At 34.5% G+C, this 21,239-nt stretch overlaps 1 protein-coding gene across 1 annotated transcript in view; it reads left to right on the forward strand.

Moving 5' to 3' along the window:
* Nucleotides 1–245: 245 nt before the first annotated feature.
* Nucleotides 246–21,239, forward strand: part of MCMDC2 (minichromosome maintenance domain containing 2) — a 31,111-nt gene continuing 10,117 nt past the window's right edge. The window contains exons 1-12 of the mRNA XM_008706746.2: nucleotides 246–396; nucleotides 491–621; nucleotides 692–751; nucleotides 2,601–2,796; nucleotides 3,432–3,554; nucleotides 3,674–3,778; nucleotides 6,566–6,691; nucleotides 8,261–8,498; nucleotides 13,378–13,583; nucleotides 15,240–15,406; nucleotides 15,907–16,086; nucleotides 19,726–19,868. Of these exons, the coding sequence (XP_008704968.1) occupies nucleotides 303–396; nucleotides 491–621; nucleotides 692–751; nucleotides 2,601–2,796; nucleotides 3,432–3,554; nucleotides 3,674–3,778; nucleotides 6,566–6,691; nucleotides 8,261–8,498; nucleotides 13,378–13,583; nucleotides 15,240–15,406; nucleotides 15,907–16,086; nucleotides 19,726–19,868 (1,769 nt within the window). The 5' untranslated portion in view covers nucleotides 246–302. The remainder of the gene's footprint in view (nucleotides 397–490; nucleotides 622–691; nucleotides 752–2,600; nucleotides 2,797–3,431; nucleotides 3,555–3,673; nucleotides 3,779–6,565; nucleotides 6,692–8,260; nucleotides 8,499–13,377; nucleotides 13,584–15,239; nucleotides 15,407–15,906; nucleotides 16,087–19,725; nucleotides 19,869–21,239) is intronic.

A 21,239-nucleotide genomic window follows, 5' to 3' on the forward strand; every position in this document is an offset into this window, starting at 1 on the left:
AGTCTTGTGGAAAATCTGATGACCTACTGTTGATAAAAAATGTTATTTGGCAAAAAACACAAAGTTTTGTTTCCTTTTGGGTAGGAATTTTTTTAAGTTGGAGATTTTACCTCATTTCGTTTCATTCTCAATTTTAAGTTGAACAGTTTGTAAGGTTTTATGAGAGACCGTGAAGTGTAAATTCTAATTTATTTTATTTCTAGGTATTCTCATCTTTTCTGTGCATTTCACCAACTGTAGTCTTTACCAATAACTGTGGTTTAATCAGTTAGTAATAGAGAAGAATCATCAACTAGGAGAAAATGTCAAATCTAAAAATGAAAGAGGCAGCCCTTATCTATCTTGACAGAAGTGGAGGCCTCCAAAAGTTTATAGATGATTGCAAGTACTACAATGGTATGTTCAGCAAAGGTGACTTTATATTTTAGAAACTTTACAATAAATTCCTACATGTAACTATCCTCATTTTTATATTTGTGTATTTTTACAGATTCAAAACAAAGTTATGCTGTCTATCGATTCAATATTTTAATAAATCCCTCTGATATTGTTGAATTGGATGCTGAACTTGGAAATCACATTTTACATGAGCCTTTAAAAGCTGCTCAAGTTTTTCAATCAGTAAGTTAAAGAAAGAAATAATTTTATGCCATGTGGAATTTTTGGTAACTTTGTTTGTTTGAAATCACAGGTCTGTTTTACTGCTGTTAAGACTCTGTCATTAATTGGACAATTACAGACTGAAACTCAAGTAAGTTTTAGTTAAATTTAACAAAGAAAACTAAGGTGAAAAACTTTGAAGATTACTTGTAAATAAATATTTTTATATTCATATTTTTGTTGATTAAAAAAGATACAATGTTACATTTTTTTCAGTTTGATAGAATACCTTAAATACATATCTTTACTTCCTGTGTTATCACTTATAACATTGAACATTTTTATAATAAGACATTCCAAACCAACCCCAAAATAAAGAGAATAATACAGTGAACCTCCATATGTCTATCATTCAGATTTAATAGTTTACAATATTTGCCATACCTGCATGATCCATTTTTTACCAAAATATTTTAAGGCAAATCCCAGACATTCTAATATCACCGCTACATCCTTTAGTATCAACCTCTAAAAGTTATGGATATTTCTCTTATATAACCACAATGCCATTATGACCCATTACAAAATAACAATTTTTGGTATCATCTAATATCCAGTCCATTTTTAAATGTACCCATTTAGGCTCTCAAGAGTGTCTCACAATTGATTTGTCCAAATCAGGATCAAGACAAGGTCTATACATTATAATTGGTTATTGTATCTCATTAAACCTCTTTTATTCTAGAGCAATTTCCTTCCTCTTGCTTTTTATACCACTGAGTTTTCGAAGAAACTAGTTAATTGTCCTGTACGACGTTTCATAATCTAGATTTGTCTGATTATGTTCTTATGGTATTTAACTTATTCTTCCATACCCCATATTTCTGGGAAATAGAAATTGGCTCTAAAAACTTACTTAAATTCAGATTCAACTCATTTTGACAAGAATACTTCATACTTATTGTCATGTATTTCATATTGCACTACATTAGGAGAAATACACAGTTTTCCACTTTAGTGATGCCACATTGATCAGTGGGTTCGGGTAATGTCAGTCTGATCTCTTCAATATACACTCTCCATCAACTTTCAACTAATAGTTTTTGCAGCCACTGATGACCATTACCTAGAATCCATTATTTCATTAGAAGTTGTAAAATTGTGATTTTTCTAATTTCAGCAACCTTTCTGAATTTATTAGCTGAAATTATTCTATAACAGAAATTTTCTGTCATCAACTATTTGGTTACCCTGAAATACAATTTGTACCTGAAAGGCAGAATAAATGGTGGGTTTTTTCCATTCATTAATTTTCAGAGAATAATGAGTTGAAATCTAGGAGCCTCCAATGATGACCAATAATTTTTATGGTTTTGTTTTTCCTTTTTTTTTTTTTATTATGAGGAACTCATGAATTTAAAAACATATCCGATATATTTCAATGAATCTGTCATTCTTTTTGATGTATATTGTTGTACCTTTTGTCCATTGGGAGTCCCTTAAAGTTTGTGTTTATGTCCTTTTGACACATCCCATGTTTTAGTTTTTTGTAGCTCCCTTGGTTTCTGGCACAAAGAGGTAGACAAAGTCCATCTGGTATATTTTTTGCCCCACACCTGCCGTCAGCCATTTCCCTTAAGCAGCCTTGTTTCCTTTTGGTGAGAAATTATACTTAAGAGATCACAATCTGGGCACTGGAAGGGTTCATTGCTATTGGATTCTCATTGTTTTGTAAGTCTTTTCAGTGGATATAGCCAGGAAATTGTGGTTTTAAGGAAAAATTACGAGTTCATAACAATATTTTCAATTAAAATGTGAGATTTAAGGGTTTGCATCTTTAATTTTATATTTAAATCTTTTTTCTTATGCTTAAATTTTGACTCCTGATAACACTAACAAATTATTTACTTGATTTACTCCACAAATACACTTAGTATAGTGTAATGCAAGTCCCATTGGATCTACAATTTTTATTAATACTATTTTTACATTCTTATTAGATTAATATAGTGCTGAAGTTAACACATTTGCCTCCTCTGCGAAGTTATAGTCTTGATCTTTGTGAGTTTCCCCTTGATTATGCATCTCAAAGATTTTATATGATGCAAGGAATTGTGATTGCAATGACAACTGTAACCAAGTATACACAAGGCGCAAGATTTCTTTGTTCAGATGAAGCATGCCCTCTTTCAAAAGGTAGATATAAAAATGTAAAATCAAAACATCAAGCAATTTATTGTTTAATCCTAAATCGTGTTTACCATTAGTTGTGAAACATTCATAGAGTAGAAAGAATGGAATAAAACTTGGTGTTTCATGTTTACAAGTTTACTTTGCATAATCCTGAGGTGCATTCTTTTCTTTCCTTTCTCTCTCCCACAATGTAACAAGTGCTCTTGGATTGCTGAAGTATTTGTTCTCATACATTGTTTCATGACTGTTCATGCTGTTTCCTCTCCCTGTAATGTACTCTCTCAAACCTTTAGCTTAACTTCAGTACAGTCCTTCTCAGGACATCTTTTCCATTCATCCCTGCTTCTCATTGGGTTGGATGTCATTCCTCTCTTCTCTGTGAACACTCTAAATGAATACCACATATTGAAATTCTCTGTTTCTTATTGCTGCCTTTTGAAACTGTGTTTAAGTATCCATATCACCAGTGCCTTAGCATAGTGCCTGGCAAGAAATAGCCATGCAATAAATGTTAATTGAACTGCTCTGAAACCACGTGCAAAACTGAATTAATTATACTTTGAACTAGAATAATTTTAAAGGATTGAAAATGGATAGCTAAATCCAAAAACAAATTTAGCTTGCTGTTTTTCTTTCAGGATTTCAGTATATAAGAGTGCATGTGCCTGGTGCTACAGAATCTGCAACAGTAAGAAATGACTTTTTGTGTGATCTGTGTTCATCTTCACTTCAAGAAGACAGAAAATTTAGAGTACTTGGTGGTAAAAATGCATTTATATTTTGGAATTACAAATTTTAAAATACTATTTGATATCTTAATGTGGAAATTAAATTGAACGTATTTTCAAATAACTAATTCATTTTTGCTATTTGCCTTAAGATAAACAGATCGTTGAAATAATCACAGCAAAGGCATTTCATGCTTTTCAAGGATATTCTAACAACCAGCCATTTAGGTTTCAATCTCTTACAATTTTTCTAAGAGGTAAGTAAGTTTTGTGTGAACTTAAAGCAAATAACTGTAAAAAATATGTAATTGACTTGTTTATAGCTATGTATTATAAATGGTACTTCTGTAATTTAAGAATCATAGGTCTTGTTTTGAGTGTTTTCAAGAGTCATATTTAGCTAATGTATCAGTTATTCATTGAGTCACACATTATTCACTTAAAAAGATATTAGCACCTGCTATGTCCCAAGCACTGTGGTGAGTTTCAGGGACACAGTTTTTTATGGTAATGATCTCCCATCATTTTAGGTTGTGTCTTATGTAAACATTGGGGTTAGTTAATTTATTTTTTAAAGATTTATTTATTTATTTGAGAGAGAGAGTTTGCGAGCAGGGGCAGAGGGGAAGCTGACTCCCCACTGAGCGAGGAGACTGATATGGAGCTCAGTCTCCCTGACCAGGAGGTCATGACCTGAGTGGAAACCAGGAGTCAGCCACCTAACCGACTGAACCATTAGGGCACCCCTGGGGTTATTTTATAATGTAAACTTCATGAAGGTAAGGACTTGGTTTTTTTACTGCACATAGTAAAACCTCAATAAATATTTGTTTAAAAAATGAATGAGGTGTGACATACGATTAACTGTTGAGAACTGCATGAGTAAAGACCTGGGAGTACACAGAGTCTTCCACAGAGAAAATCATTATCGGTATTAATCACCCAGGGAAGGGTGAGTCTTCATTGAAAAGCCAGAACTGTAAAAATGAGGGTGGGGCTCAGCCTCTTTTCTTGGGCTGAAATTGGAGGATTTAAACTGTTTGGAAAGAGAGAACTTGGATGTCAACCATGTAGAGGAAACTCAAGAGTTAAGGAAGTAGAAATTTAAACAAGAACTGTTTCCACCATGGCCTGACAAGGATGAGGCAGGCATGTAAGCACAGATGATAATAGGTCATTTTTATATAGCAGTTACTGTGTGCCAGGCACTCTTACATATATTAACTCATTTAGTCGCAACCCCATCAGTTTAGTTCTATTGTTATCTCAGTTTTACAGTTTGGAAACTGAGGCACAGAGAAATAACTTGTCCAAAGTCACATAGCCAGTATGTGGCACAGCCATGATTCAAATTCAGGCCGTCCAGCCTCAGAGACTTAATTCTATTATATACTACATATCATACAATATAGAAATATAAGTGGCTATCCAACTTATAGTTTGGTAGAAAACCCTTTCTTCAAATAAACTCGTACATAGAACCTAAATGAATTTTTAAAGATTAAATTAATAAAAAAACAGGCCTTTTGGGATTGACATTAGAAGAGATAACCAGGCTTCCCTGCCTCCTTACCTTTTTCTTGACCTTTCCTTGACCTCAAGATACATACATCTACCAAACTCTATGGTTCCATGGAACAGTTGAAAAACTATTTGCTTTTATTTTACCCTCATAATTCATTTTGTATCCTTCAGTTAGTTGTTTTTTGTTGTTATTGTTTGTTTGATTGATTGGTTGGTTTGTAGTTTTTTATTTTCTCAATTCTCAAGCCTGATTCTTCCCTTCCAGTCTACAGGGTACACCAATATGCTCTGTGGAGCCAAAAAAAATAAAAATAAAAATAAAAAAATAATAAATAAAATTAAAATTAAAAAAAAAAAGGAGGGACACCTGGGTGGCTCAGCCGGTTAAGTATCTGCCTTCGGCTGAGGTCATGATCCCAGGGTCTGGGATGGAGTTCTGCATCGGACTCCTTGCTCAGTGAGGAGCCTGCTTCTCCCTCTGTCTGTCGCTCTCCCTGCTTTTGCATGCTCTCTCTCTGACAAAGAAATAAATAAAATCTTAAAAAAAAAAAAAGGGAGAGAAGTAAGAGCGAGAGAGAAGAAAAAAATGATGGAGAAGATCACATTTTGATCTTCTTCATGGGGAGATGCTAATCCTGTTCCTCCTTTTAAGCCTTTCTTTCATAGCTTTATAACCAACCAACTTCTGTGTAATGAAGGATCAAGATTTTTAGTGTATGTTTTTAAAATAAATTTTGAGGGATGCCTGGGTGGCTTAGTTGGTTAGGCATCTGACTCTTGATTTCAGCTCAGGTCTTGATCTTGGGGTCATGGGCTCAAGACCCGCATTGGGCTCCATCCTAGGCATGGAGTCTACTTAAAACAATCAATTAACCAGTTTTGAATTTGTGCAAAAGCTTTGCCCAATCTGTAGATGTGAGAAGGGAAACCCAGTATAGTGCAAGAAGGTAGACTTTGGAGATAGCCAGATCTAGATGTGAATTTCAGTTCTGCTATGTACTGTTTAGTCTCGTACAATTTACTTAACCTCTCAGTTTCTTCATGTACAAAGCAGGAATAACAATATTGAACAGTTTTCAGTTAGATGATATATGTAAAAATACCTTGCCTATATTGTAGGTAGTGAATAATATCATTTAAAATTATTTTCTTCTCAAATTATTATTTATAAGGTCATTTTTATTAACATTTTTTATCATTTAATGCAAAGATGTTTCACCTTAAATAGAATGATCCTGTTTTTCCTTTAATTGTATTAGAGGAGACTGTCTTGTTGCTGTGTCTCGTGCTTCTTGAAATTAATTTATCGTTGCCTATAAATATAAGAATTTATCAGAAATAAAATTGCCTCAATTTACATTATTGGTGTTACTCTATGTAGGTATTATACTAAACAAAAGTAAATGCTTTGCAGCTAACTCAACTACTAAATTGTTACTAGTTCTAATCTTTGAACTATAGGATCATGTACAAGTTTCATTTAGTGAATACGTATTTTCTTTTGTGTTAATTCATCTTAGATGAATCAGTGAGTAAAATGAATATAGGAAATGAGTATAAAATTATTGGAATTCCAACCTGTGTAAAAACTTCACAAACTGCCGTCTGTATAGAGGCAAACAGTATCATTTCTTGCAATCCAAAAGGTAAGGCAATTGTTAGTATTGTATATTAACAATATTTAAATTGAAGTCCATGTTTTCAGGAAATAAGTATTTGCTCAGGTAATAAGTATTGTTGGGCACTCTTCTAAGCACTAGGTATATAGTTACAGTCAGGACAATCAAGGTTCCTACTTTTAAATTATATGGTAGTCAGTGAACCTGTAAACTAATCAACAAGACAATTTCAGATAATAAATGCTATGAAAGAAATAAAATGTGGTAATGTAGAACCTTGCCCACAGGAAGGACTTCTATTTTGCCTAAACTTTATCTTGATTTTTTCATAATTAGCAATGAGAAAATTGTGTCCAGATGCCAAAAGTTAGAGATTCATCAAAAGGTTTTTCTACCCAACCTTTTGTTTTCTAACTAAAGCAATGTTAAGTAGCTTGTGGTCTGAGAAAAAGAACCCAATACAATAGCTTCCTTTCCCTCATCCGAGTTCTGAACCAATCAAGAAATGACAAAAGAGAAAGGCAGATGGGGGCCAAAATATACCTTTGTTACTGGTAATTTCCTTTATCAACTCAAACATAAATAAGCATTAAGTAAAAGTAGAGAGCAGACCTACTCTTAACTTGGCACACAAATAATTAAAGTTGGAAGGATTAGTAAAATCTTGAATAGAGTTAGATTTTTTTTGGAATCACTAGATAACCATCTGCAATAATAGAGGCCCAAGCTGAATTTAAATGCAAGTAGATTTTAGATACCTCTGCTTGTCTTGAAGTGAAAAGCTTCTTAAAATAATAGATATTTTAATGATATTTTAAATATTTTTTGCTGTGAAGTGTTTCCAGATTTATTGATTTGGTAGCAGGACATGACTTATATGTAGGTGAAAAAGTGTGCTTTCTCATGCTTCTCCCTTGGTCCATGGGCATGGATGAATAGAAGAAATCATTGCTCTATGATGGCAGCCCAAGAGAAAGGAGAAAGAGACTGGGTTATGCATGCAGAGCTATTCCTCCCAATGATCAGTTGGATTAAATCACTCATTTCTTTGAGGAGCTGAATAGAGTGAGGGAGTGGAGAAGATCTAGAGTGTTACGGTATAGTACAATACAGTGCTTTCAAAGTAGTAGAGAGTAAATCTTCCCTTTACCAGCATCATTCAAATATTTCCCATTCTGCTGTTTAGCCCTCACTAAAGGTCGTATTATTTTAAACATAGAAATATAGAAGCAAACACTGCAATACAGGAGTTCCCTGATCTGGCTTTTTTCATATAGGTCTTAAAAGGAAGAGAATGAGGGATTTGCTTGCCCCCCACAGCCAGTCTATGTGGACACATGGGGTAACTGCTTCCTTTTATTATATTCCCTGGGATAAAATTGAGAGACCAGAGTGACCTCTAATCATAATTCAAGATAATACAATATCATATCATATCATATCATATAAATAGTTTAATATTATAAGAATTTGAATATGGCATTACTAGAAGAACTACAGTTTGATAATATTTTAGATAAATGGAATTAGAGATCTATAATGTAATTTTCTTGTTTTAAAACCCTTTTTAATATATGTGTTAATATTTACTTTCAGTTCCCTCAGGAATTAGCGACAATTTCAGATATCTTCTCTCTTTGACTTCCAGCTCATGCTGGAAATTTACAGCAATCCTTGCCAATATCTTTGCATCACAAATTGTTCCTCCTGGGACTTACAATTTGCTCAAGCTCTGTTTGCTGATGAGTCTAGTACAGACAAGTGACCGTAACAAGGAACTGAAAGATTGCCTGGATATTTTAATTATAACAAGTGATACTCTGCTTGTAGACAGGTAAAATATGTGATATGAATGTTTTCAAATTATAAATTGGTCACAGATTTGCATAAATCCTTTCCATAAACATTATTACAAGAAAAATATTTAGAATTAATCTGGGTAGTATAAATATTTAAATAAACTTTTATTAATGAAGTTCAAAACTTTGAAAACAGGAATTGATAAATTGGATATTTGCTTTCAATATTTTGAGAATCTAACCACTCAAAATTTCAACCAATTTCCCTACTCAGACCTTTACAAATATATGCATCCTTCACAGGCATCCTTTTCCCTTGTTCCCTAGTTCAGTACTCTGCTTTTGTACTTTGCTTTCATTATAAAATAATCTTCCCCCCAAGAGCCAACAAGCCATTGTCTTATTTTTCTCCAAGATTCCGTTCAAATAATACTGATGCACTGTATCCAAATAAGTTTGTGAAAAGTGCCAAAATTACTGTTTTGGGGCTGTCACCCTAACTTTGGAATAAGCTTCTACTCAGCATTTTGGGGCTCCCCACTAGCAAGTACCATTTTTAAAATTACTTAAATGTTCAAAAGCTAGGGATAAACTTCTTATATTAATACCTTGGATGCATATGTAAAGCAAAAACAAATTTATAGAGTGAATTTAAAATTTTAAAAATGCAAATTTAACTTAATTGGACAGACGATGTTTTGCTAAAATTAAATTAAAATTAAATTGCAATGTAAATGTGGTACTAACTGCTGCAGATTGCACCAATTTAATATTCCACTGGTGAGCATGGGAGTATTTGTTTCCTCACAGCCTTACCAACACTGGGTATTATCAGACTTTTAAATTTAGCCATCTGATGGGTGGAAAATGGTTTTATTTTAATTTGCATTTCTTTAATTAGAAGTAAGTTTTAGCATCATTTAGAGTTTGTTAAACACTTTTATTATTTTTCTATGAACCTTCTTGACTATTGTCCACTTTTCTATTAAGTTGTTTATTTCCAAATGTTTTGTGGTATCTCTTGTAAATTAAGGCCTTTGTCTCTTTTCCTGTTTGTCATTAAACTCTGGCTTTTCCTGTGGTGTTTGGAGTGGTATGAGAGATTTGGGAGGATTGTTTTGTTAGTTAAAATTTATATATAGTGAAATAATCAGATCTTAAGTATATACTGCAATAAGTTTTGACAAGTGCATACATTGTGATAGCCACCACCACAATAAGATATAGAACATTTCCATCACCTCAGAAAGTTCCTTCACTTAGTTCCTATCTCCATAGGTGATTTCCGTCCCTGCAGGTTAATTTTCCTGTTCTTGAACTTCATAAAAATAGAATCATACAATGCATATAATTTTGGGCCTAGTCTTTTTTACCCTACGTGTTTTGGAGATTGACCCAGTTGTGTATGTCAGTAGTTCATTATTTTTATTGATGAGCAATATTCCATTATATGAATGTACCAAAATTTGTTTATCCGTTCTCCTAGTGATGGACATTGGGTTTTGCATGTTTTGACTATTATAAATGAAGCTGCTGTAAACAGTCCTATACAGGTCTTTTTGTGGACTTGTGTTTTCATTATCTTGGATAAATACCTAGGAGTAGAATTGCTATGTCATTAGGTAGATATATATTTAACTTTATAAGAAACTGCCAAACACTTTGCAAGAGTGGTTATACCCTTTTACAGTCCTACCAACAGCATAAGATTCCAATTGTTTCTATCATCACCAACATCTAATGTTGTCAGTCTTTCTCAGTTTAGCCGTTCTGGTGCACGTGAAATGGTATCACATTATGGTTGTAATTTGCATTTCCCTGATGACTACTGATCTGAGCTCTTTTATATGTGTTTATTGGCTGCTCATATATCTTCTTTTATGAAGTGTCAGTTCAAGTTCTTTGCCCACTTTTAAGAGGGGTTGTTCTAGATATATGTCGTTTCTCACATATATGTACCATGAAATTTTTCTTTCAGTCTAAGGCTAGTACTTTTTTTCTTAAAAATGTCTTTGATCAGCAGACTTTTTTGTTTTGATGAAATTAAATTTATTGCTTTTTTTTTTTTTAAGTTTTGTATTTTCTCCGTTCTGTTTAAGAAATCTTTGCCTACAGTAAGGTCATAAGATATTCTTTTATATTTTCTCCTAGAAGCATTATAGTTCTAGCTTTTATATTAGGTCTGTTATCCATCATAAGTTAATTTTTGTATATGGTGTGAGGTAGGAGTCAAGGTTAATGTTTTTTCATATGCATTTATAGTTTTTCCTTGCCATTTGTTGAAAAGACTTTCCTTTCCTCATTGAATTATTTTGACACCATTGTTGAAAATCAGTTGAACTGGGTATAAACTAGGTATAAAATTGAAGTGGGCATAAATCTGTTTGAACTCTTTTCTATTATTTTGACCTATTTGTCCATAATTATGTAATACCATACATTTTTTTTTAAAGATTTTATTTATTTATTCAACAGAGATAGAGACAGCCAGCGAGAGAGGGAACACAAGCAGGGGGAGTGGGAGAGGAAGAAGCAGGCTCATAGCAGAGGAGCCTGATGTGGGGCTCGATCCCATAACGCCAGGATCACGCCCTGAGCCGAAGGCAGACGCTTAACTGCTGTGCCACCCAGGCGCCCCATACATTTTTTATTATTGTAACTCTATGTTAAGTTTTGAATCAAGTGGTGCAACTTTATTCTTTTTCAAGATTTCAGTATTTTAGGTCCTTTGCATTTTCTTATGAAGTTTAGAATCCTGCATTTTCTTATAAAGTCTAGAATCCATATGTTAATACCAGTCTCTCACCCCCCTCCCAGAAAAGGCCATTAAAGATTTTTCTTGGAACTGCATTTAAATTATAAATCAATTTTAGGGAGAATTTATATCTTAACAATATTGAGTCTTTTGATCCATTAATATGGTGTTTATCTCCATTTATTTAAATCTTCCTTAATTTCTCTCAGCAATATTTTGTAAGGGTCATGCATATGTTTTGCTAGAGTGATTTCTAAGTATTTGAAAATATTGACATTATTAAAAATGATGTTTTATTAATTTTATTTTTCAAATGTTAGCTGTGAATATATAGAAATATAATTGATTTTTGTATTTTGACCTTACATTATGTGACCTTGTATCACTATTTTTTTTCAGATTTTATTTATTTATTTGACAGAGAGAGCACAAGCAGGGGGAGTGACAGAGGGAGAGGGAGAAGCAGGTTCCCAGCTGAACAGGGAGCCCTATGTGGGGCTCAATCCCAGGACCCCGGGATCATGACCTGAGCCAAAGGCAGATGCTTAAGTGACTGAGCCACCCAAGCGCCCCCTTGTATCACTATTTTTAAAAATTTCTCATTGGATTCCAGTGTGTAGACAGACAAGTGTAGGCCCATTGTTCTATATAACTAGGTTCTTGGCCTTCCTGCATATTAGAATTACCTGGGAGAATTTTTTTTTTTCTTTTTTAAGTAGGCTCCATGCCTGGAGCCCATCACGGGGCTTGAACCCATGACCCTGAGATCAAGACCCGAGCCAAGATCAAGAGTCGGATGCTTAACCAACTGAGTCACCCAGGCGCCCCACTTGGGAGAGTTTAAAAAAAAAAATTTATGACTTTGTCTTTCTCTACTTGAGCATAATCTCCTCCAGTCCCGTCCATGTTGCTGCAAATGTTGTATAATCGTTCTTTCTGATGGCTGAGAAGATCGGTAGGAGAAGGAAGGGAAGAATGAAGGGGGGGTAAACAGAAGGGGGAATGAACCTTGAGAGACTGTGGACTCTGGGAAACAAACTGAGGGCTTCAGAGGGGAGGGGGGTGGGGGATTGGGATAGGCCGGTGATGGGTATTAAGGAGGGCACATATTGCATGGTGCACTGGGTGTTATATGCAAATAATGAATCATGGAACATTGCATCAAAAACTGGGGATGTACTGTATGGTGACTAATATAACAAAATAAAAACTATTTAAAAAAAATATTTATGACTTTGGCTCACCCCTAGAATGGTTTGGGGTGGGGCTTGACATTGGAATTTTGAAAATCTCCCTAGGTGATTTTAATGTGAGGTAGGGTTGAAAACCACTGCTTTATAGGCTTGCAAAAGTTTCTTTCTATTTTATATATCTTCAAACTAACATCCAAATTCCTTGGAGTGACATATACACTAGAAATTTTATAACATCTACCTATCCATATTTAAAGAATACTGCTTCATCCTTTTTTACACTGCATGTCTATGTCAGCTCATCATAGTTGATTGCACCCTCAAGCTATGATTTCTGTGGGAAGGTTTTGAAAGCTAAGACAATCATAATCCTTTCTTAGAATTTAAATTTGAAAAATGAAGAGGCTGAGGTAATTGGCAAAGAGATCAGAAAACAGAAAGATGTATCAAGAGTTACCATGATACATAGGCAACAGGGATTGTCATTATGGGCTACTGGCAAGCCTAAATGTGGAAATTCTGAATAAACAAAAGAAAGCAATCCATAAAGAGGAAGGCCCAGTTCAAATGTCATCTCTCTGTAGCTTTCTCTGACTTCCTTCCAGGAAGAAATAATACTCTGCTGTGGATGTTCTCATGAAAACACATTGTGTTTAATTTTTTGTTTATGTCTCTCTTTCTAGGCTCTGAGCTTTCCAAGTTAAGGACCATGTCTCATGTTTTTATCCCTAGAAAAGGTGCTCATTAGGGGTACCTGGCTGGCTCAGTTAGTAGAGCATGCACCTCTTGATCTCGGGGTTGTGAGTCTGAGCCCCATGTTAGGTGTAGAGATTACTTAAAAGTAAAATCTAAAAAAAAAATTGTTCATTAAACATTGACTCAAATTTAATTGTGTAGCTGTTATACATTATCACTTCTGAAAATCAAACATTGAATAATAGTAATGAGTAATTTATTTTTTCCTAGGCTTTTGAATTTTAGCATAAACCTTGTGCCCCGTGGTATACGTCATCCGGTCTCTACTGAAATTTTTCCTACTCTATCCAGGAATAAGTATGGAACTGGAGCAGTTAGCATTCAAGCTGGCAGTGCTTTGCTAGCTAAAGGTGGTATCTGCTTTATAGGAGACTTGGCTTCACACAAAAAAGATAAACTAGAACAGCTTCAATCAGGTAAACAGTATTTTTTTCTAATTAATTTTTACCTGTTTAACTTATAGTCTCATCAGTGTCAAGCAGTCACTTAACAGTTAAGATTGTATTGTACACATTTTAGGAATTGAGAAATTATATTAAGTGACACTTCTCATTTTACCTTTATTAATAAAAAGAGAGGAGTTTAATATACAAATGGACTGTTTTAGCTTTTGCTGTCAGTTGTGCTAACATGTGAGTTTGTATTGGCCCAGATTTCTTTTCTTGTCTTATTGTTTTAGCTAGGACTTCCACTCTGATGCTGAAAAACAGTGGTAAAAAGAGACATCCTTGTCTTGTTCCTCATCTTAGCAAGAAAGTTTTGAGTTTGTCACCATTAAATATGATGTTAGCTGTAGGTTTTTTTTGTAGATGTTCTTTTCCAAGTTGAAGGAATTCCCCTCTATGGTGAAATACACATAACATAAAATTTACGATTTTAACCATTTTTAAGTGTACAATTCAGTGGCACTAAGCACATTTGCAATGTTATGTAATCATTACCAATCTCCATTTCCAGAACTTTTCATAATCCCTAATAGAAACTGTATATCCAGGGACGCCTGGGTGGCTTGGTCAGTTAAGTGGCTGCTTTTGGCTCAGGTCATGATGGCAGGGTCCTGGTATCAAGTTCTGCATCTGGCTCCTTGCTCAGCGGGAAGCCTGCTTCTCCCTCTGTTTGATTAAGGAACCCAGATTTTTAGTTTACACTGGGCCCACATATTAAGTAGCTGGCCCTGGCTACTAGAATGGCAAAAATTAAAAAGATTGACAACAAATGTTACTAAGGATGTAGAAAAACTGGAATTCCTATGTATTGTTGATGAGAGTATAACATGTACAACCATTTTGAAAACTGCTCTAGCGGTTTCTGTAGAGTTAAAAATGTATATTTACCTTATGACCCAAGAGAAAGATAAATATAAACAAAAGACTCTTGTTATTATGAATGAAGAGAAGACTAATTTGAGAAATATTTGGAAGATAGAATCCTAGGAATCTGATTAAATCCATAGATTGAATGGTTATAAGGGGTAAAGAAAGGTTAGAGAAGAGATTATGTTGCTTCTACATTTTTTATTTGGGTTTTAAGTAGTTGGATGGTGATACCCCTAATTGTGAGTAATGCGCATAGAGTCATTTGAAGAGGAATAATGATGAATTTGGTTTTCAGCATGTTAGATTTGAGATATATTTTCCCCTGGTCATTGTAGTTTATATTTTCTCTCAGTTTTACCCTCTTTCACTCTTACATACATGTCCTGCTTTCTTTTTTTCCGCATAAAAGAACATTGCTTAATTTCAGCCCCTCTTGTAAGCATGACCTACATGACTAGTCTCTTAACCCTCTGCCTATTCCACCCAGACACTGACCATAATTCCAGCTACATGCTTTAGCCTGTTGTACTCATTAAGTCATGGGACACATAAACATTCAAATATTTTTCTTGTCTTATTCATTTTATGGCAGATCCTCTAATTTAGCTATATCTTGCAAAACAACCAAATTTACTTGTGTCTTTACTGTCCAACATTTAGAGAGTAAAATTCTGTATAATAATATTTATTACTAATTTGTAGATATATAGACCAAAATGAACCTAAATAATTAATGAGTAATGTCTTTTGACTTAGTTGTGGAAAGCAGAAGTATCACAGTATACATCCCAGGAAAGAAGTTTGGGGACGATGTTAATCAACAAATGACTTTTCCAGTTCAGTGCAGTTTTTGGTCTTTTGTTGATATGGATTCATCTTCAAGGAAAAATATGCAGAAAACCAACACTCTAATTGGTCAGATGGTAAAGTATATGTATATTTTATTTTTAGAATGTTCAGGGAATTTAATCACAGATTTTAATCTCAATGTTTTTGTTGTTCTTAATGTTTTGTTATTAACCCACTGCTATCTTTAATCAGGTCCTAGAACTAAATAATGATGCAATTGTTTGAAAATTTTCATTTTTTTAGTCATGCAAAGCAGGTGCCTGTTTACTACAAATTATTATTTGAATAGGCAGTAGAGTAGGCTTTAATGAATAATGTGTAAGAAAATAATAAAGAACATTCAAAAAATTGATCATATTAAGTTCCCGTGCTACTCAGGAATCACTTTAAATAATAATTAGTAATAAAAAATAATAAAAATAAAAATAGTTATATAATTTAATAGAATAAAATATAATAATATATGTTAACAATTTAAATAATCACAAACAATGCTTAATTTATAATTATTTCTAAAGTGTTTGCGGAAATGCCAGAGTTTAATGTTTGTCTTTTACATTTTCATTTAATGTAGGATTGCAGTTTGATTCCAGCTAATCTCCTAGAGGCATTTGGATTATTGATTAACTGCAATGAATCATCTCCTTGCCACCCACTTCTTTCTACTGTGCAGCATACTTTAAAGAAAGCCATTGATCCTGAAGGGCAGCTTTATGTAGCTTCTAAGAAGTTCACAACTGATGATTTTGAAAAGGTACAGATAGAGAAAATGAGTACCAAGCATACTTGTGCTAATGTTTCTCAACTGAAATAGAACTCACTTGAGCACTCAGTTTTCTTTATTTAGATTTCTTTTATTCCAAGTCCCTTTCAGCTTTTTAAATATTTTAAAGACATTGTATAGAAAATATTTAGGATTATAATTAAATAAAAAACTGTATAAGGACATAAATATTAAAATGTTGAGTTAATTCTTTGCACCTCTGTCCAAATAGCTTTAAAAAAATCTCAAGAAGAAGAAAACCAGTAGGCTATTTCTATGGAAAATTATGATGAGAAGCTGTATAGGTATACAGTTATTTACATTTTACAGACTATTCAAAGGGAAATACAGTTATTTACATTTTACAGACTATTCAAAGGGATTTACTGCCTTCAGAGTTCTGACTTTAGAGAATACCTGTCATGACTCACTAACCCATTTCATTGTCCTGGCATGAAAACATGTGCAGCATGCTCAGAGAACCTGAGAGTAGATGATGTAAATTAGTAATGATTTTTATAGCTATTAAAGGTACACAAGTATTTACAAGTGACACCCTTTTAATATTAACTATTTAGAAATCTATGTGCAGTAGAGTTAAAGTACCTAGACAGGATAGATAAAGGGCAGGGAATACTGGGAATGGGAATCAGTGAGTCATTAAAAATGTTTTTTCATACCTGCCTTCCTTGTAGGCAGATTGCATGGGTAAAAGGAAAAGTGAGGTGGACTTAAAACTGAATTATGAGCATTGTTTATTCATATAGCTTAGAACAGAAAAAGAATATTTATGATAAATTAGGTATCTTTATTTATTTACTTATTTATTTATATTTGTGGTGGGGCAGAGGGAGAGGGAATCCTTTTTTTTTTTTTTTTAAGATTTTTAAAAAGATTTTATTTATTTGACAGAGAGAAAGAGAGAAAACAAGCAGGGGGAGCAGCAGGCAGAGGGAGAGGGAGAAGCAGGCTCCCCGCTGAGCAGAGAGCCTGATGTGGGGCTTGATCCCAGGACCCTGAGATCATGACCTAAGCCAAAGGTGGATGCTTAACCAACTGAGTCACCCAGAAGCCCCAAGAGAGAGAATCCTGAGCAGGCTCCATCACCAACACAGAGCCCAACATGGGACTCGATCTGACAACTCTGAGATCATGACCTGAGCTGAAATCAAGAGTCAGATGCTTAACTGACTGAGCCACCCAGACACTCCTGTTTGTTTTAATATATAAGAAAAAAGTGGTTAGTCTTTAGGAATTAGGGTACTAAATATATAGACTATAGGAATTAGGGTACTAAATATATACACTAATGACCCAGAGAAATTTTTGCCCAGTTTTTCTCTGAAAAACAAACAAAAAAAAGCCCTTGGGATTTATTAATTATTTACTGAATACTTTATATATATGAGCCTACTTCTTCTCCTTTATATTTCCACAGAAAAATCTTCTTTAAATAATTTATCATTTAATTGAGATAAAAACAAGATACAAGAAACCATTAAGGAACAATTAAAGTGCTAAGCTGGGTGGTGCTAACTCTAAGTATTTTAGGAATTTAGGAAGGAAGATGTCGAGTAGAATGCAAGAGTTGGGAAGACTTCAAGGCAGTGAGACTTTAGTTGAGCCTTACGTAAAGGTAAGATTTAGATGACAGGAAGGATGGACATTCTAAATGGGAATGAAAGTAGGAGCAAAGACAAAAGTAGAAATGAATATACATGGAAAACTATGAGAAGACTTAGCTGACTGGAGAAAAAATTAGAGTCGTAGGGATTAGGATTTGGCAAATTTACAACAAGCTTTGAAATCCAGGCAAAAAAATGTTAGTTGATTCATCAGACTGTAGAGAACAGTTGGACTCTATTTATTAGGCTTGTGAAACAGTGAAAGTGATTTCTTCAGAAGATAGATCTGTCCATTACACGAAACCGATTGGATGGAGTGTGTCACAGCCTGGGCTCTTCAGGAGACTGGCCAAGATGAGTTTAGTGTGCATTGTTTATTCAGGAGTGTTCTTCTAGCTCTTCTGTTAATACCTGTGGGAGGGGGAAGGATGCAGGATTGGGCAGAGAAAGGAGTCAAGCTGTATGGCAGGCCCAAAGATAGCTCTACAATGAGCTTTGGAGTTAAAGAGTCCCACCAGAATTGTTTTGCTTTGGACAGAAATAGACAGACTTTTTTTTATAACCCTTGCCCCACTTCTACCTCAGTTATTAGGTGTGGGCTGTCCTGAGGCATTGCCTAAAGAGGTGACACCTGGAGGCCAATGCTGACAGCACTCCCAGGAGCTGGGAGCAAATCCTTTCCTGAAGGGGGAGACAGGTGGCACATTACTGTGACTCCATAGGGTAAAACATAGAGATAGCTACTGATATTATTAATAATATTATTATCGAGTTCTGAAGGTCTAGAGGGAACTGTGGAGTGTAAGGAGCATAAAGAAGACAGAACATATCTAATACAGGACATATCCAGATCCTTTAAAAAGTTGTATCTAAAATATATTATAGTTAACATCAACCTTATTACGATTAAATTTTCCTTTTGATTCTGAGTTGAAAAAGCAGAAAACAAACAGGATGGTGAAAAGTCTGGAAATGATGTCACAGATTAAGGATTTAAGGGGCGGGGAATCAATGAAAACACAACGCTCAGAGAAGATGGTGCTAATCATTGTGTTGAAGGCTTGTTCTCTCCAGAAGTCTTTTTTTTTTTTTTTTTTTTGACAGAGAGAGAGACAGCCAGCGAGAGAGGGAACACAAGCAGGGGGAGTGGGAGAGGAAGAAGCAGGCTCCCAGCAGAGGAGCCCGATGTGGGGCTAGATCCTATAACACCAGGATCACACCCTGAGCCGAAGGCAGACGCCCAACGACTGAGCCACCCAGGCGCTCCTCTCTCCAGAAGTCTTACTCAGTCTCCAAGGCCCACCTTCATACTGGTTAACACAGTGCCTCCCACATTGCTAGTGTTCAGCTGTGTTCTTTAAAAGGAAGGAAAGGAAGGGGGGCCGGTAGCTCTAGGGCCCATGAGAGAAAGTTTTAAGGAAGTAAATTGTCGAAGAATTAAAGCTATTCAAAGGGAAATAAGCTGCTGGGGATAGCCTCTGCTTCCACCGAAAGGACCTAGTAAGCCTTTATTCCACTGGAAGCAAAGACTTGATACTCATTTAAATACATTGTACAGGGGTGCCTGGGTGGCTCAGTCATTAAGGGTCTGCCTTCAGCTCAGGGCATGATCCCAGTGTTCTGGGATCGAGCCCCACATCAGGCTCCTCTTCTAGGAGCCTGCTTCTTCCTCTCCCACTCCCCCTGCTTGTGTTCCCTCTCTTGCTGGCTGTCTCTGTCAAATTAAATAAATAAATAAATAATAAATAAATAAATACATTGCACAGAACATTCTGCATTAAGAGGGAGGAAGAGATTATTCTGGCTAAACTTTAACAATATTTACAAGTATATGACTATGATTTAAAGTGCTCAGTGACTTTGGGATGGCCCTAGATATTTAATCAACTGTGATGTAAATGAAATATGCGAACTTTGGATTTTTGTAATGTAGATTTTATAATAAAGTTTGAATTTCTGGTTTTTAAAGTTTGGCTTTCTTAAATTTTTCACACTTTTAATTTAGCTGCTGGCTTTTGCAAAGAATTTGAATGTAGAATTCAGTTTGGAGGCAGAAAGAATGATTCATGGCTATTATCTAGCTAGTCGAAGAATCAGAACAGATTCTGTAAGTGGATCAAAACTGTCATCATCTGCATTAAAATACTTGTAGGTATTCAATCTAAAATTTTAAAGCCAGTATTGACTTTTAAATGATGTGTTTAATTAACTTATTTATGTTTCACTTGTTTCTTTCTTTCTTTGATTGCTAGTTGGTTGGTTTATAATTTACCTTATTCCAAAAGATTTTAAGGTGATACAATTCCTTTTGTTATATTGTTACATCATTTGAACCTCCAATACTTGTTTTCATGAAATTATTTTTTTATTGGAACCTCTGTATGAAATGCGTCTAAGTAAAGTGCACTGACTTCAAATGCAAATGATTATTTTTTTAAATGTGGCTTTTTTACATTCCAAGTATTTTTTAGTTGAACCTAGAAAAAACTCTTAAGTACATTGTTCCCTGTACTTTAAAATCCCTTAATAGACTCATCTATTATTGTTCCTTGAAAAGTTATTTTAAAAAACTAATTTTTATTGTAAAAGTAAAGTATGGACACAGTAAAAGAAAAGTCCAAAATGATGAGTGAGGTGTCCAGCTAACCTACCCATTGCTGTCCCACTCTCTAGAGGGATAATCACTGTTAACAGTTTTTGTGTATTCTTCCAAAAATTATCCATTCAAATACTAGTGTGTACAACATATGTAATTTAAATATATGATGTATGTTAAATACATACTTTATTTGAGAATGTTATATATTTTTAGACGAATATGTTACTTAAGCATAGTATATGTATAGACGGTCCCCGACTTAGGATGGTTCTACTTACGATTTTTCAACTTCATAATGGTGTGAAAATGTACCCATTTAGTAGGAATCATACTTTGAATTTTGAATTTCTGTCTTTTTTCCGGCTAACATATACAGTAGGATACTCTCTCCTACTGGGCCGCAGCAGGGGGCTGTAGCTCCCAGTCAGCCACAAGATTAAAAGAGTAGACAACTGGTACACAGACAACCACTCTATATCCATGCAGCCATTCTGTGGTTCACTTTCAGTGCAGTATGCAATAAATTATGTGAGATAGTCAATACTTCATTATAAAATTGGCTTTGTTTAGATGACTTTGCCCAACTGTAGGCTAACATAAGTATTTTCAGCATGTTTAAGGTAGACTAGGGTAAGCTATGTTTGGTATGTTAGGCGTATTAAGTGCATTTTTGACTTATGATATATTCAGTTTACAGTGGGTTTATTGGGATGTAAACCCACTGCAAGTTGAGAAAGATCTAAATATAAATATCTGTATATTCATATGAATAGATATTTTCCTTTTGCCCAAATGGAATCATGCATGGTTTACATATTATATTATAATACTATCAGACCAGAAGGAGTTACCTTTTTCTGTTTTAATAGCTGCATTATAGTTTTACTGTATTCCAGTGTGGCTGTACCACAATTTAAACA

Source organism: Ursus maritimus, unplaced genomic scaffold (assembly GCF_017311325.1).
Source record: "Ursus maritimus isolate PB19 unplaced genomic scaffold, ASM1731132v1 scaffold_9, whole genome shotgun sequence".
Classification (NCBI taxonomy): Eukaryota; Metazoa; Chordata; class Mammalia; order Carnivora; family Ursidae; genus Ursus; species Ursus maritimus.